This window comes from Zonotrichia albicollis, chromosome 3 (assembly GCF_047830755.1).
Source record: "Zonotrichia albicollis isolate bZonAlb1 chromosome 3, bZonAlb1.hap1, whole genome shotgun sequence".
NCBI classification, from domain to species: domain Eukaryota; kingdom Metazoa; phylum Chordata; class Aves; order Passeriformes; family Passerellidae; genus Zonotrichia; species Zonotrichia albicollis.
Window position 1 is genome coordinate 100,053,726 of NC_133821.1, and position 16,037 is coordinate 100,069,762.

General features: G+C 37.4%; 1 protein-coding gene across 31 annotated transcripts in view; it reads right to left on the reverse strand.

Annotated features, from left to right (window-relative positions):
- The window catches only part of DST (dystonin), a 287,930-nt gene that overhangs the window by 23,613 nt on the left and 248,280 nt on the right, over positions 1–16,037 (reverse strand). For all 31 annotated transcript variants that reach the window (XM_005485986.3, XM_074538248.1, XM_074538255.1 and 28 more), the window contains 9 exons: positions 15,279–15,452; positions 14,272–14,427; positions 11,875–12,072; positions 11,255–11,383; positions 8,268–8,438; positions 6,780–6,935; positions 6,355–6,561; positions 4,569–4,688; positions 862–1,031 (listed from right to left, as the gene is read on the reverse strand). In XM_005485986.3, the coding sequence (XP_005486043.2) occupies positions 862–1,031; positions 4,569–4,688; positions 6,355–6,561; positions 6,780–6,935; positions 8,268–8,438; positions 11,255–11,383; positions 11,875–12,072; positions 14,272–14,427; positions 15,279–15,452 (1,481 nt within the window). The remainder of the gene's footprint in view (positions 1–861; positions 1,032–4,568; positions 4,689–6,354; positions 6,562–6,779; positions 6,936–8,267; positions 8,439–11,254; positions 11,384–11,874; positions 12,073–14,271; positions 14,428–15,278; positions 15,453–16,037) is intronic.

Consider the following 16,037-nt stretch of genomic DNA (forward strand, 5'->3'; position numbering starts at 1 on the left):
GTTACAGCTGGAAAAGACTGATAAGATCATTGTGTCCAACCACTATCCCAGCACCACTACATCATGTCCCCAAGCACTACATCCATGTGGCTTTTGAGCACTTCCAGGGATGGTGACTCAACTACTTCCTTGGGCAGTCTGTTTCAATGCTCCACAACCCTTTCAGAGAAGAAATTTTTCCTAAAACCCAACCTAAACCTCTCTTGGTGTAATCTGAGGCAGTTTCCTCTCATGCTGTCATTTGGTGCTTGGGAGAAGAGACCAATCTCACCTGGCTGCAGCCTCCTTTCAGGCACTTCTAGAGAGCAATAAAGTCTCCCCTGAGCCTCCTTCTCTCCAGGCTAAACACCCCCAGCTCCCTCAGCTGCTCCTCACAGCCCTTGTGCTCCAGACCCTGCCCCAGCCCCACTGCCCTTCCCTGGACTCACTCCAGCCCCTCAGTGTGTTTCTCACAGTGAGGGGCCCAGAGCTGGACCCAGCACTGGAGGTGTGGCCCCAGCAGTGCTGAGCGCAGGGGGACAATCCCTGCCCTGCTCCTGCTGGCCACACCATTGCTGGAACAGGCCAGGATGGCACTGCCCTTCCTGGCCACCTGGGCTCACACTGACTCATGATCAGCTGGATGTTGACCAGCACCTCCAGAGAACTTCAAATCAAGTTTCCCCCTTTTAAAGAGCTCTTCCACTTCCTCCCCTGCTCTTCTACAATACCATGAGCAAAGTATGCATTTGCAGTGTTTTACTGCTTTGGCATTCTTAATTATCAAACAAGCTAGCCACTCTGGTTCTACTTTTACACAACAAATTCCAAAAATAGAAGCCTTTTTCTTGTTTCATGAATAATTAGTTGAATTTCATTTACCTTTCCACTGACTTTCCACAAATTGTATCCCATTTATCTCTTAGTTCACTCAGCATGTCATCAAGTTTCAAATTGTCATCAGCCAAGGTGGTTTTCTCTTTCAAGGAACGTCCAGTCCTATTTGTGGTATCATACACAGAATGCTTGGCACCAAGGGATTTCTGGAATTCCTATAAACATGGAAAAAAAGAAAATGTCCATTTATCATTAACTGCTTACAGGCCATAGTTAATTAGTTTTTGACATACTATTTGCAGCATAAATTGTAAATGTTGCTGCAAGAATAATTTAAACTTACTGTAAAATTTCTATGCTAGTGCCACAGTGCACCTGGGGCTTGGCACTAGGAGAACCCTGCTTTTTCTCCTTCTCTGAAAATATAGCTCTCTGCTTACTGGAACAACCTTGGGAATTCAGGAAAATTTCTCCTTCAGTGAGGAAAATGATTCCTGTCCTACCATAATATTCCCAAATTTCAGCCTAGTAGTCAGAAGGATGTGAAAGAACTGCTACTTTGGGAGCCATTAACTGAGCATTCTTTGTACCACATTCTTACAAACTAAGATTTCAAGCCACTTGTAGAACTCCCCAAGAGCTACAAAGGTTATTCTGGTTTAGCTCAACATGGCCAAGCTGGGAAACCTCTGAGCAGAAGCAGCAGTCAGGAAACATCCAAATAACTCAATCTGTGCTAGAAGTAAAAATCACAAGCAGGTTTCTGTGCCCCAGAACTTCGGACAGAGTGTGCCTGCCAGCTCTGCCAGGGCTCCTTTTGCACAGAGCCTCTGGAAGATTTTCACTTACACAGAAGAGCACAGGAAATACAGCTCATCTGCTACCACACAGGAATTAACTGGTTGACAGAGTAAATAATGAAATAAAGGAACATGGGCAAAAGATAGCACCAGCCCAACAAGGCAACTTTTAAATTGCAGCAATGCTTGAAATGTTTTATTTCACACCTACATGAAGTGTTAGCAAGGAATCAGTTGAAAAAAAAAAAAACACAAGTTTGATTTAGATAACCCTTATATACAGCATCAAATATTTTCGGGTTTTTTGTTGCCAAAAAAGCAATATTTGTTTTGTAATTTAGCATTTCCTTACTATTCTTTCCTTTTCCTCATATAAAACAAGAAAACAAACTTTAGGAAAAAACATAATTGTCAAGCTAGGACTATAGTAAAAATAACTACAATTTTCAAAATATCCATTTTTTTATAACAGTTCCTTCAATAAAACAATATGTCTATGCTTCTTTTTTTTTGATGGGTTTTGTTAACTACTTTACACAATGTTACTAGGTTTGCACAAGGAAACACAATTAAATTGCTGCCACAGAAAGATCATGCATGGAAAACAGATTTAAAGATGGCAACAAGTTGCAGTTAGTTCATTCTCTGAGACTAAACCACATCTACTTTCATTTGACTTCAGGTATAACTGAGAGGAGATTTTGGTTTAAGCTGCCAGGAACAGATAGGTAAGTTAATTACTGAAATTTTTGTTCAGCTAGATACCTTCCTTCTAAGGAAGATGGGCACATACAGATAAAATTAGCCACAATCATATAAATGTTCTGTAAGAACACTCAGCATTAGCACAGGAATGGATTGGGTGACATAGTGCGGGTTTTTCCATTCCTGACTCCTAAAAATGAGAAAAAAACTCCAATAAACAAACCATGAATAACCCCCAAAAGTCCCTGGCAACATGCTAGATATGAGTGAGAGGGAAAACATATTATCTTGGCTTTTCTTTTTCAGGGACTTTTTTTTTTGGCAGTAACAACTGGCAAAGAGCAAGTCCAAATTATTGCTTACAGCACACATTCAGATGGGATAGCAAAATCCTTAACTAAATGGAGCAAGGAAACCTTCAAGGCTGGACAGAAAAGACAAAGACAGACACAGAGTATATGTGGGAGTGGAAGGAAAAGACTCAAAATACAAGGAAGGACGTTGCAGTGTTGGGAGGTTTGACAACTCATTAAAAAACAATTGAGTTGATTTCTTGAGAGGATGGTGTTTGAAGTTTAAAGTCACAAAGTTCACCAAACTCCCTCTTTCTCACACATTCATCTTTTTTCTCCAGATCACCAGTTTCAACCCTTATGTGCCTGTACCAGTTTCATCCCATTCCTTAATGAGATTCCAGCAACTCAAGCTGTAATGCTCTGCAGGCTTTTTACAAGAAAGAAGCTGAAGAAAAGATATCAGAGACAGCAGTGATGAGTCTGCCAGTCCATTTGAGGAAGCTGGTCTCATAAAATGTACTGCTGTAGGTATAAAGCACATATCAAGTTTCTCAGGTTTAACATTTCTGAAGATGGGATGAGGATACAGGTGGAGAATCCTGAAAACCTCAAAGCAAAGTCACAGTGCTGACCACACTGTGAGGAATTTGAATATGTAAAGAAAAGAGAGTGAAAGGATTAGAAGATTAGCAAGACTCAGACTATCACAACAACAAGATCCTCCCCTGCCAGTTCAGATCACTGACTTCAAATTCCGGCAACAGCAGCAATTCCAAAACAAAGTGAAATTGCAGAGTTGGCATAACAGAATGTTAACATAGGTTTTATCTAAAGGTCTTTAACAGCAGACACAGGTAAAAAGGTTTTATCTAAAGGTCTTTAACAGCAGACACAGGTAAAAATTATTTTTCCTTGACCAACTGCCAGCTCTTGCTATATTAAAGGAGAATGGTTTCCTGGCTGATAATCAACACGTCATGAAACCTGAGACATGATTAAAAAAATAAAGCAGACTGATGAAGTCATTATTATACATGACAAAATTTGTCAGAGGTAAAGGCAATCACCAGAAGCTACTGTGAAAAGAAAAAAATTATATATGCAAACCCCTACGGATATTGTGAAATATTAAAAAAGATAAGTAAATGGAGAACAATAAAACTGACATAAAAAGTAAATATATGGCAAAATGTAGAAAACAAAATTATTCTAGTGTTTAATGAAAACTGTCCCAAGAGAAGTCTTAATATCTCTGAAGATTCTATCTCTCATCCACTTGATCTTCAATAATATATTATTCAAGGCATTTTAAAGAAGTCAGTCAAAATGAAGTAAAGACTACTTCTGTCTTTGCTCTTGCTGTGTCTGATGGAATTACAGAGCTTTACATTATCATTACAAGTTTGAAGAGCCAAGTGAATGAGAGAGATTTTTACATATTTACAGCTGAATTTCTGAAAAGATGGTTTCAGAATTTTGAATCCAATAAAGAGAAATATGAAGGCAATATTTACTCTAATACTGTCACGGTGTTTTCTAGGGGATTTCATTATTATTTCCACTTAACATAAAAAGCAATCAAAATACTTGATTAACATTATTTTTCACTTTTGAAGTTGTCCTGAAGTATTAAAAGAAAAGTGGATAGTAAATGTTTGGTTAAAGAACTTAAGTAAGAAAAGCCTCTTCAGAGATCTCTATTCTGAAATGGTATTAATCTACTTTTAAAAGTTTCCATGCTGTATTATTTTTCCTCTTTATTTTTAACCATTCCCCTACATATTAGGTACTTTGAAAAGTTCTTTTCATTCAAACCCTGTTAAAACACCATCATTTAACTTGATGTGAATGAACACCCCATTGCACTGAGGCCACAAATCTACTTTGATGATTGAACAGTGCAAGGCCACTTACCTACCATTCAGTGGGCATTTTGTGTGTCATGACTCACCTTATGCTGTGCAAGCTGCATCTTTATTTTGTCAGGGTCATTTGCAATTTCAAGATCTGAGTCCAGAGATTTCTCTGATTCTTCCAGCCATTCCATAAGTTTATGCCAGGCTTCATGAAACTAAAGGAAAGTCAGATTTGCATGGACTTTAAAATTCAGTGGTTCATAAAACAGTCCAAAAGCACTAAACCCCAACCAAGACTGGCAAACTTTGACAAAATTTGATGGTTTTTTTCTCCCTGGTCTCTTAAACAGAACTGGTCTAGCCATGAGCCCACTCCCTTCACCAAGTGAGTTAACCACCTTTAATGTACATGATGTGCACACGTCATATGTATCTGTCAGAGACATAGTGGTACTACCTGTTGGTGTGTTGGTTATTTAGATTTCTACAGGTTTAGTAATGGATAGTAAATACAGAAAGAACGGGGCTTAGCTATTGCTTATATGGGACCATGGCAGGAAATCTCTGGGAAAAACTTCTGTCTGGATGACTGCCCAAGATGTTCCCTGTAACACTCTTAAAAGCTCTCATTATATCAAATGCTATCTTGATGAGCAAGGAACAGATTTTTGATCTTCCTTCCTGTTTCAAAGGAACGAGGACTTCAGGGAAGGAAGCAGGGAAAAAGTAAAATTTCAACCAGCTTTCACAAGCGTCATCTGTTTGGGTTTTGATTTTTCTAAGCTGGTTATTTCTCTCTCTCTTGAAAATTCTTCTCACCTGGGCTGCCTACACATGGAAGCACAAGAAACTAGTTCAGAAACCTTTCAAGTCATCTAAGACACTGTTGTTCAGGGCTGTTGATTAGGTCTTGACACCAGTAGCCTTCAGTACTCCTTCCACACTCCACACTCACAGTTTCCATCCTAATAACACTGTATTAAGCTTTGTACATGCATATTGAGATGAAACCCATCTCACTGCAGAACTGCTGTGTGTGTGAGTGCACAAGAGAAACTGCTGGAAAATAAGAAGCACAATGGGCTTATGGGCTAATTCAATGCCCAGAGAACTTCTTGCTCTATGAGCTGAGTGGTGGTAGTTGAGAACATTGAAACATGGTTTAGCTGTGAACATCACCAAATCTTGAATGATGTTCCCTTGAACAGAGAGGAGCTAGAACTTCCTGTTGGTATTTAAACAGCTTACATTCCTCACACATTTTGCATCTTATCATTTATGTTCCCCAGTGAGGGAAACATGTATCTAAGGAAAAAACCACGCATCCTCCAAAATAAAGAAAACTGTGAAAACAGTCCCTGCCCCGCAAAAAACAACCTCTCTAGGTTTATAAGGAAATAAATGGAGATATCTTACCACACAAAAGATAATGGTCTAGTAACTAACATAAGACATTGAGTGATAAGTGTTGAGCATAATCAGTACACAACATAGACCCAGGAAGAAAATTCTAAGGAATACTCCCACAGATTAGTGAAAAGGGTTCATCACATTCTTTAAAATATACAGGGTTGATTATGAAACTTCTTTTTGGAGACAGATGGCACTAATACACATCTGGAATCCATACTGTAACTTTCTTTTTTTATTGTCTCCTATACTGCAGACAGAAGTCACTGCTTGGGTTGAAAATGATGCTTTCACTTCCCAAATGAAGTGCTCTGGAATTGAATCATAGAAATCATTCCACTAACTCAACACTGTCTGTTACACTAAACCCAGGCTTGCTTTGTAAGTGCTTTAAAGCATCATATTCTTCAAGAATCTGGATGCAATTACATCTAAGTTCAAAGAGCTCTATAACAGCTGTTGTCCCATTACCTGTTTGGCTCTTTTCCTTGCATCATCCAAAGCTCTTCCCCTTTCAACTAAGCGTTGGACTACTTTTTCCCACCGACTCTGTACACTGATCAGCAGATTCTTAATAAGGACAACGTCCTGTTTCTGGCTGAAATATTTCAAATGGGTTCCAGTTTTGTCCAGCTCTATGACCTGATCTCGATGAGAGTTCACTTCTGTGGCAAAAACCTTGAAAAAAAGGGTAAAAATTACTGAATACTGTGTTGGGTAAACACTGAAAAAACCCAGTCTGATAAAGAATGATGTAGTGAGAAAGACTACAAAACACAATTTTAAAACAAATGAAATGTTTCTCTGAGTGCCAGCATTATAGGATTCATTTGGACATTGTTACAGTATCTCCACAGAGTGGGAGAAAAACATTACACATCTGTTTCTTTACATACCTTGTGTTCATCAATTTGAAATAAGACAGTGTCCAAGATAAGACTTGGCCGAGAAGCTGCAGTTAGAGTCTGCTCAGCCTGAGTAAGCCAGTTGATGAAATCTTGAAGTGAGTTGTGGAACTCCATTGCTAAATTGAGGGCTTCTTCCAGTTTGGTCTGCAAAGACAGGTCATACTTTATTAGCAGCTGATAGTGTGCGGGGGCTTCAGCCAAGGAAACCATTTTAGTTCAGCACTTTGGAGTAAACCATTTTACTTTAGCATTTTAAAGCACTTTTCCAATTCAAAGTTTCTGAGTTTTAAAATAACAGCCTATATTCGAGCATATTCAAGGAGATGGATACAGGAGTTAGAGCAAAATTACACATAACAAATGAACAGAAAATATAACACCTAGTATCAAGATAAATTTTTCCACATTAGAGCATATTTCCTACTACTTAATCCAAATGGGGCATTTGGACTTATCAAGTTCAATGCTAAACCAGTAAAATTTCAGAAATCTAAGGTGGTAGTGCACTTGGAAGGGCCTCAAGTAGGTCATCAAATTTATTCTCTTGCACTTAATGAAGAATAAGTTTTCTTAGAGTACTTCTTTTTAATTCAGTCCAATTGTCATTTTGGTTGCCCAAACAGAAACTAATTTGGGATACTAATTTGTTGATCATGAGATGGCAGTCAGAGATTTTCAAACATTTACATTGATGACCTCACTGAGCACTTCAACCTTACACCTTCCTAGAAGAAGCTGCTTGTACTGAGTATTAATTAGTCATTTTTACTTTATTATTACCTTGAGATACATCAGTGTTATGACTTTAAAATACAGCTAAGTTGTGAGTTAAATATTTGTGCTTTATACTTATCAGTTCTGTACAGACAGTTTCTCTGTTTGCAATCATGGGTTTGATTGAGTTAGAACAAGTCGACTGTATTTCGTGAAGGAATGAAAGCCACATGAAATTAATAATAAGAAAATGCATGTTGCATATGAGTGAAATCATGCTATTGATCTGTTAGAACAGAAGGTAGTCACTTGAAGTAAATGGTAAAAGGCCAAGTGTTTGGGAATGTTAATAAAAAAAGGCTAAAATCTACGAAAATTAACACAGCAATTCTGTACTGAGGAGGAGATAAACCTGAAGGATCATTCAGTCTTTCGTTCAGTCCATTACTGAATAAAAACCCATAACTGCAAAAAACCCCATAAAACCCCTAGTCCTACCAAATAAGCATTAACAGTATCAGTTAATACATTTCTGTGAAACAGACTTGGGCCATTCTCACCATACTCCTCCCCAGTTACGGATAATTAACTTCTTGAATCTTATTTTCCCCAGTACTTTCTAAACACATTACTGAATGATGCCAGTCTCTACAACTGATTTTAAATGTAAAAAATCAGGCAAGTATGCATCCATAAAACTACTGATCATTAACACACTTAAATGCATATTTTACACTTCTGTTTTTATGTAAAAACACTTACTTTTCTTTCACTGAGTTTTGTTTGCACAGATTCCCATTTTTCTTTTAAGTTATTTATGTCCTGTTCAACGTTTGTTTCAGCAGACTCTGGGCATCTTGCAAGCATCTGCTGGCCTTTCTGCATTAGACACTTGTATGTCTCTTCTTTGGCCTCAAAGGCAGCACAAAGTTCCTAAATAAAGAAATTATCAGAAATAATAAGGTAGAAATTCAATACTTTTATAAAAACCTGTATAATATTTATTCCTCCCCCAACATTTAGCAGGTATGATTAAGACTAATAAAGGAAACACATGTAATTCCTAGAAAGCCAAATGAGAAAATGAGGGACACAGTTCCTCAGGAAATGAAAACTTGTATTGTCTGTCAGTGTCTTCTCTGAGATTCAAAGATTGTCAAAGTAAATACTATGCACTTATTGAAGAAGAGTTGCTACAACTTGGCTGGCCTAAAGTCCATCTGTAGCCAAAACACAAAAAGTGTCAGCATTACACACATTACAGTGTGCTGGAAGTCCAGACCTATCCAGTGCCCTTCAAAAGTGGGTGGGACAGCTTGGGAGGGCTGGTTTATTGTACATTGTCAGTGTCTTCCTTCACTTGCCAGGCATGAGCACTGAAGACATTTCAGACATCAAAAGAAAGCTGTAATAATAATGGTAACAATGTGTTTTACCTGTAAACTATTCTAATAATTATGCTGTTTTAATCATGTTAGTAAGCTGGCAAAAGTCTGGGAGCTCCCATGCATCCCCCTGACTCAAACAGACACGCTCAGTATTGGTAACAGACAAATCAAAATGTACCAATGAAGCTGCTGCAAACTCACAAATGAGGAACATCTTCACAAGGAAATGAGGAAAAAGTGGTTTACAAAGAAGAAGAAAAGTACTTTTCCCTCTGATTCTCAGGACAAGAGCCCAAACCAGACATTTTTGGGGGTCTAAGAGATACTGTACACAGGGCTCTGTACCTGACCACATAGAGGGGCAAAGCAAGAAGCAGGCTCATTCATGAGATTAGGATTTTGACACAACAGAAAGTTTCTTTGTTTTCTGTCTGAGGACTATGGAAAGTGGTGTCCCCTCGTCTGCTTCCTCCTACTACTTCAGCAAGAAACTGAAAACAGTGATTGTTTTAAGAAAAGGAGAGGGATGGTCTGAGCAGTACTGGGATAGCTAAAAAGGTGTATTTTTAACCCCCTTTTGTACTGGTATTCTGTCATGTCTCTTCATATATTTTGTTTTCCTGGAGCTGCTTTAGCTGGAAATGCAGCCCAGTCTCAACTCCATTTGTAAACCAATTATGGCTGAGGTTCTTTTATTCATATCTGTGGAAACAGGCCTTGTACTAAAGAACATGGTTCATAACATTACTTCCAAAGAGGAACAAATCAAATGTAGTGTAGAACTTTCTCCTTCAGTTTCACATCAGTAATTGACACAGCTGGCTCTAATTGCTTAGAGCCAAGTTAGAATTTGGAATGTAGTAGACAACATGACAAGTGGCCTCAACATTCCAGAAAAAAGAAAAAAAAATAAAAGGAGAGAATGAACACATATCTGCACATGTGCACTAAGGTTTAACCAAAAAGAAATCAAGTTCTGTGCTTTAAGGGTTGATAGCAAGTCAGTGCCTGCAGATGGCCACCAGGACAGTAACATCCTGTTAAAATTCACATGTACAGTTAGGAAGGGATTGTACATCTAGAGTGCATTTTACTGGGGACAGTCAGACTTGTTCTCACTATAACATAAAGGCCCTTTAACTAAGGGCCCTTTAACTAAGTGCCTTTGTAAGTGTAGAAAAATTTGCATAGAAAAGAATGTACTAAAAGAAAATTCTGAAGCCTTCCATGAAAATTTTTGCATCTTGATCTAAGTGCAGGATGAAAAGGGGAAACATCACCACTGCCTTTCAGAGAATCATGAGTCCACTCTCACAGGGGGAAAAAACCCTACCACCTATTTTTCTCCCGTTTTTGTTTTTCCTTTATGACAAATAGAAAAGGATTATAGGGATTCAAAACAACAGGAATATTTGTGTTTGGATCTAGTTTCCTGTCTTATATGATTTTAAAACTGTAAATTACTTTCCCTATCAGTTATAGATACTGGCAAATTTTTGAGGACAAAAAGGAAGGGGGAAAAAGTGCCCCATGTTGGTAACCAATGATCTTTATCACCATTCAAAAAAAAAAAATCTGATTTTTAACATGACAATTCAGCATTCTAATTGGAAGTGTCAAGTCAAGCCTATTCCAGTTCAAGTACAGTTCAGTAAGTATCATTGTTACCTCTGAGCCTGGAATTCAGAGGTTCAGATCACCAGGTTTGGGCTTATATCCTGGCCTAATAGCTCATCATGATTTTACACAAATGGAGCAGTAAGAACCGCCTTCCTTAGAGGCAAGAGATCAAGTTTAAATGTCTTTTTAAAAACTCTATGGTTCTATGGAAGCAGAGAAATCCACAGAATGTTTCTTAAAAGAAAGGGAATAATTCAGTCATCCCAGTCAGCTTGCCATTTCTAATCAACCTCTATGAGCCAGTAGTCCTTCTTATTTCTATGCTAATGATGACTTTACTGTCAGCTTTGGTTAGATAAAGAATAAAGGATCAAGTCTCTAAAGGTTTAGTGAATGTGGGCCATTTTTAGGTTCATCTTCAAACTTTAGAAAAATCATAAACTTACTTATGGGGTCAGAAGGGAAAAGAAGAATAGAAATCACGAAAAATCACCTTTTGTAAAGATGCAAAAGTTGTTTTATTTGTCTCAACACTAATAATGCTTCAGCTTTGGGCACGTCCCAACAGGCTACTAAACTACACTGTAAATAACAGTGTTGTTTTGAAGGCTATTAAATTTCTTTAAGACACTGTACAGACCTTGTGATATATAGAACACACTCTGTATTTACTAAAAACACTCTTAAAAGATAGTTAGTCCTGAAATGCAATTTGCAAAGCATTCTAATACTGATACTTACCATATGTGCATTAAGCTGCTCTCTTGCTGTTTCTGGTAAGCCTCCAACAGGTTTTGATGCCAACAGCTGACGTTCAGTGTCTGTCAGCCATTGCTGCAGATCCTCAACTTCACCATGGAAACCTTGAGCCTAAATTATACCACATCATCTTAGAGATAACTTAAATGCTCTCCATTGCAATAACCAGTTCAGATGCATAAGCAGATTGGCAATTTATATAATCAGAAATTTGTAATAATCAAACTAAATTAAAGAAGAAAGAAAAAAGGGAAAAAGCAAACTAACAAATTAGCTGAATTCAATCTAAAGGACAAAAACCATAGAAATCATAAAAGCAGTCAGAATAACTACTGTGAGACCAATGTTTTCCCTGAATAATACAACTAAACAGAAACTTCACCCTTTACAAACATGTAGACCAAAAGCTGAATTCTCATATCAGCACTGTAAGGGACAATGTCCAGCTGTGGAAGATACAGCTGGATTCAAAATTTCTCCAGATTCAGAAGTGTCTGTATAATGGTTTTGATTTAGGCCAACTTCTAATACATGTATCTGTGTATTTCATGTAAAAGACACTTTTTCTGAGTTATCTCTATATTTGATCATTTCCTGTTCACCTGGATCAAGGCACTATCCAGCTGCTGCTTCCTTTGCTCTGTTTTTTCCAACAGGTTTTGCCAGCGCTGATTCAGGAGTTCCAACTTGCTCCGTAAATTACTTGCTTCTTCAACAGCACTTGATTCAATCAGGTCATTTCCTGCTTTTTTAACAGCTTCCACCGTAGACTGATGAGCAAAAACATCATTTTGTAGCACCTACAATTGTAACACAGCATGGTCAAATCAAGTAAGTTACTGAATGAAGGCACTCACAGAGATTGAGCCAGTTGTAGCCCAAGGACAAGACAACAGTTAAACATCAGCACAGGTATCAGAAATTAAAGCTCTTAGATCTCCTCAATCAGATGCACTAACAATTCTGACAGTGACCATTCTAACAAAATACTGAAGTTTATTTTTGAATCTTGGAAAAAAATAATATATTCCTTCTGAAAGCATATATTTCTGAAATTATCAAAGGTTTCTAGTAGTGCTAGGGAATAATTATTTCTTCACTTTTTAAATTTATTATATACTTTTCTTTAACAGGATTTTTCTTTGAATACTATGTGCCTGCTGTGCTATACAACAACCCAGCTGCCACAATGAATTCTTGTGCATTTCACGGCTACAACTCCTTTCACATTATGTCAGGCTACCAGGACACTTGACCTGTGCTAAAAGCTGGGGGATGGTTGTACTACTAACACCAAAAGACCTCCTCCATCTGCTGGAAAACCTCTTATCACCAACCACAGTAAAAACCATAAAAGGCAAAAGGTACATTTGGGGATAAAATGCTGTTTTCAGAAGGATGGAGGGCAGGGCAAAAAAAGCTTTAATATAGAACAGAAAAAGAAATACACAAAATGGTTGGGAAGAGAATGGTAAACCCTATCTAAGAATTTCAAGTTTATGACTCCTATCTTCCATGGAGTCTGACTGAAACTCACCTCCATCAGAGTACTAGCATATGGAAAAAATGCAAAGCTAAATACAAAGAAACTTAAAAATAAACTATGTGGAGTACAATATGAAATAGCAAGTCACAAGCAGACCTTGAATACAAAACACACATCACATTTACTTTAATTCTTCTAAGCTAAGAATCAGATTATTTTATTTTCCTAACAGGGTAAAAAAGGTATTCAAAGAAGCAGATGCATCTTATCCCTTCCTTCCTGCTGAGACTCACTAAGAACAAGGTCTATTCTTTCCAAAGTTATTCAAGAGGTGGATGTTTTTACAGGCTACCACAGGATGCACTACTGTGTGAACTTTCTAACCTATAAACTCTGTATTATGAAAAGGAAGAAGATTCATTCATGTGTTTGCTGAACTCCTTCAGCACAGACACAAATGGTGTCTCGATGCTCTTCACTAGTGAAACACTTCCGTTCGATAAGAACATAAAAGGCTCGTGGAGCAGAACCCAGTTTTGTAATTTTATTTACTTTGTTTTAAAAGGGTCTGTTTATAACAATAGTCACATAGGCTATGTAGATACTGTATTCTGTTCAAGTTCCAACTGACCACCCAAAAGCTTTCAGAAGCTGCATAGCTGCATTAACACAGACAATGAAAATACTTTAATTATCTGTGTACTGTCAATTTCAATCAATTCTCTCAAAATCCAAAATGGACTCTGAGAGCTTTTTACACCATATGCAAGCCAAAAATTAAATGGCAGAGAGGAATTATAAGGTTGGATTGAAATCTTCAAGCTTAGAAAGAACACATTGTTATGAAGAGCACAGAGCTAAACGCTGAGGCAGGGAAAATATCTTAGTCCTAGAAGATGTTCTAAAAATAAAGGCATAGCAGAATCACCCTTCCTTGGGCTTCAAAATAACAATGATCAGTAAAAATGCTAAAACAAACAAACAAAAACTCTCAACCCTATGTTGCAAGTAACACAGAGAAAAAGATGGGAGTTTGCACAGATTTTCAGAGAAGCATTTTCCATCTTAGCTGAACCCAACTGACACACAATTTTGCAGAATTCAGAACAAATCACTATTTTCTGAGAGAGAAGAAAGAACCAAAGATATGCAAGAGTCATGCAGCTTGTGATGCCTGGCTTAAACAGCAGTACTCAAGGAGTTTACTGCTTCAGGGAGGTTCAGGTTTTGAATTCCCTAGGTCAAAGAAAGGTGATTAGAGGTGGAGTCTAGGGTAAGCTGTTTATTTTTGGCTAAAACCTATGCCACTTGCATAGCACATGCAAGAAAGGAAGGCATGTGGAGGAGTAAGAGGAAAGATATTGCTTATTCCAAGACTTCATTCCAGCTACAGTCTGCATCTTGAAAGTATATGTAGAGAATTATTTATCAAATGCAAAGTTTTACTAGAAGACTCATCCCTATGATAAATATCAAAAGAACATTTTGGTTAATATTGTTTATAATTACATACATGATGTTTGGCAAGTTCAATTTCAATAGCCTTGGGGTCTCCACCCACGGGTTTCTGTTCATTCAGCAAATCTTCTGTATGTGTCAGCCATGCCAGTAACTCATCCAGGGCATGCTGGAACTGCCCCAAGGCCAACAAGGCACCTTCCAGCTTGTGCTACAGTAAAAATAAAGGTAACAAGAAAATTGTTTCACAATGCAATTGAATTGTCTTCCATTACCATTAGTCACCATAATCCAGAGCAGAGTCCACATATAAGACAGAATAAAAGCCAGGGAGGAACAGTTACCCAGTGCAGGCAATGCTTTATAACTACAGCTGAGTTAGCAATTTCCTTGTAAAGCCTTGCATTCCAGGCTCAAATTCCTCAAATTCCATTTAATATAGAACAGAAAAAGAAATGCACAAAATGGTTGGGAAGAGAATGGTAAACCCTATGGTAAAATGGTACCAGACCAGAGTTAAGACTGAAGGCTCTTTCATCAGATGTATTAGTAGCCTTTTATCACTTAAAACATATTTTCAATATAAATGCAATTTGGTGCATGATCTCTTTAAAATCTTTTCTTTGTCATGAAATTATTCAGTTTAGAAAAAATAACACACTTCAAAGGACTCTTTCACATCTCTCAGCTTGATAATTTAAGGAAATAACACCAAAATAGTTAAATATTAAGTTAATGAGATTTTATTCAATTGTTCAGCTCAGCACCTACTATTACTTTTGCACATATAAACATGCTTTCAGCTGCTACTTAAGACATCATCAAATAACCAAAATGCAATAATAATCATTCAACACAGCATTACTGACAGAAAATTTAAAAAGAAGGTTTAAAAAAGTTTTAAAACTAAACTAATTGTACAATTCAAATGCTATTATATATAAGTTTTTTAGCTTCCAAACTAAAAGGAACGTGCAAATTAATGTAAGTATTATGCATAACAAAGAATTTTTCACAAAAAACAAAATCATTAATAAAGCCCCCACCTCCAAGCTTATTTACCTGTCTACTTATAATTTTGTCTTCTAGGCTGTCCCACAATAGTCTGAGCTCTGAGAGAGGGTCTTGAACAGTGTGCTTGTCACTCTCTTGTGTTGCTTTCTTTAGCAATAGTTCTGCCTGATGGTTCAGTCTTTCCATTTCTATCTGCTGCTGATAAGCTTCTGTCTTAAATTGCTATGGTAAATAGAAAAAGAAAAGAAGTAAATGAAACACAAATAATGATTATAGAATCACAGAATGATTCTGTGTTCTAGCTCTTGTGGTTGTGATGGTGATAATGTTATAACTTTCAAATGGAATTGTTCTTGAAAGGAAGTGAAAGCAAATTTTCTTTAGTAGAACACCCTCTTTAACACACAACTGGTGCAACAGCCCAAAGGCATCTTGTGTACGTATGTTCTGAACTATGTAAGGTCACAATTCATTTGAAGTTACATCATAAAATACATAAAACAACCTGCCCACAGCCAACAAAATCTACAAGTGAGCAACAAGACCAAGAACCTTCTCTGATCTTCACATATCTCTGCTTTCTAAACATGGCATAACGGCATCCCAACATCAGGAGCATATTTGGGCACAAGTACAGATTCCTGCAGATGGATTTCCAAGATAAATTGGAATTTTGATGTTCACCTTACATTTACATAAAGGCTCTAATGGCAGAAGCAAAGCTTTGGAGGCCTTCTCTCAGAGCCTCAAAGAAACTGTTCATGTTAGAAACATGAAAACATAAAGTTCATAGCAGAAGAATCCTGC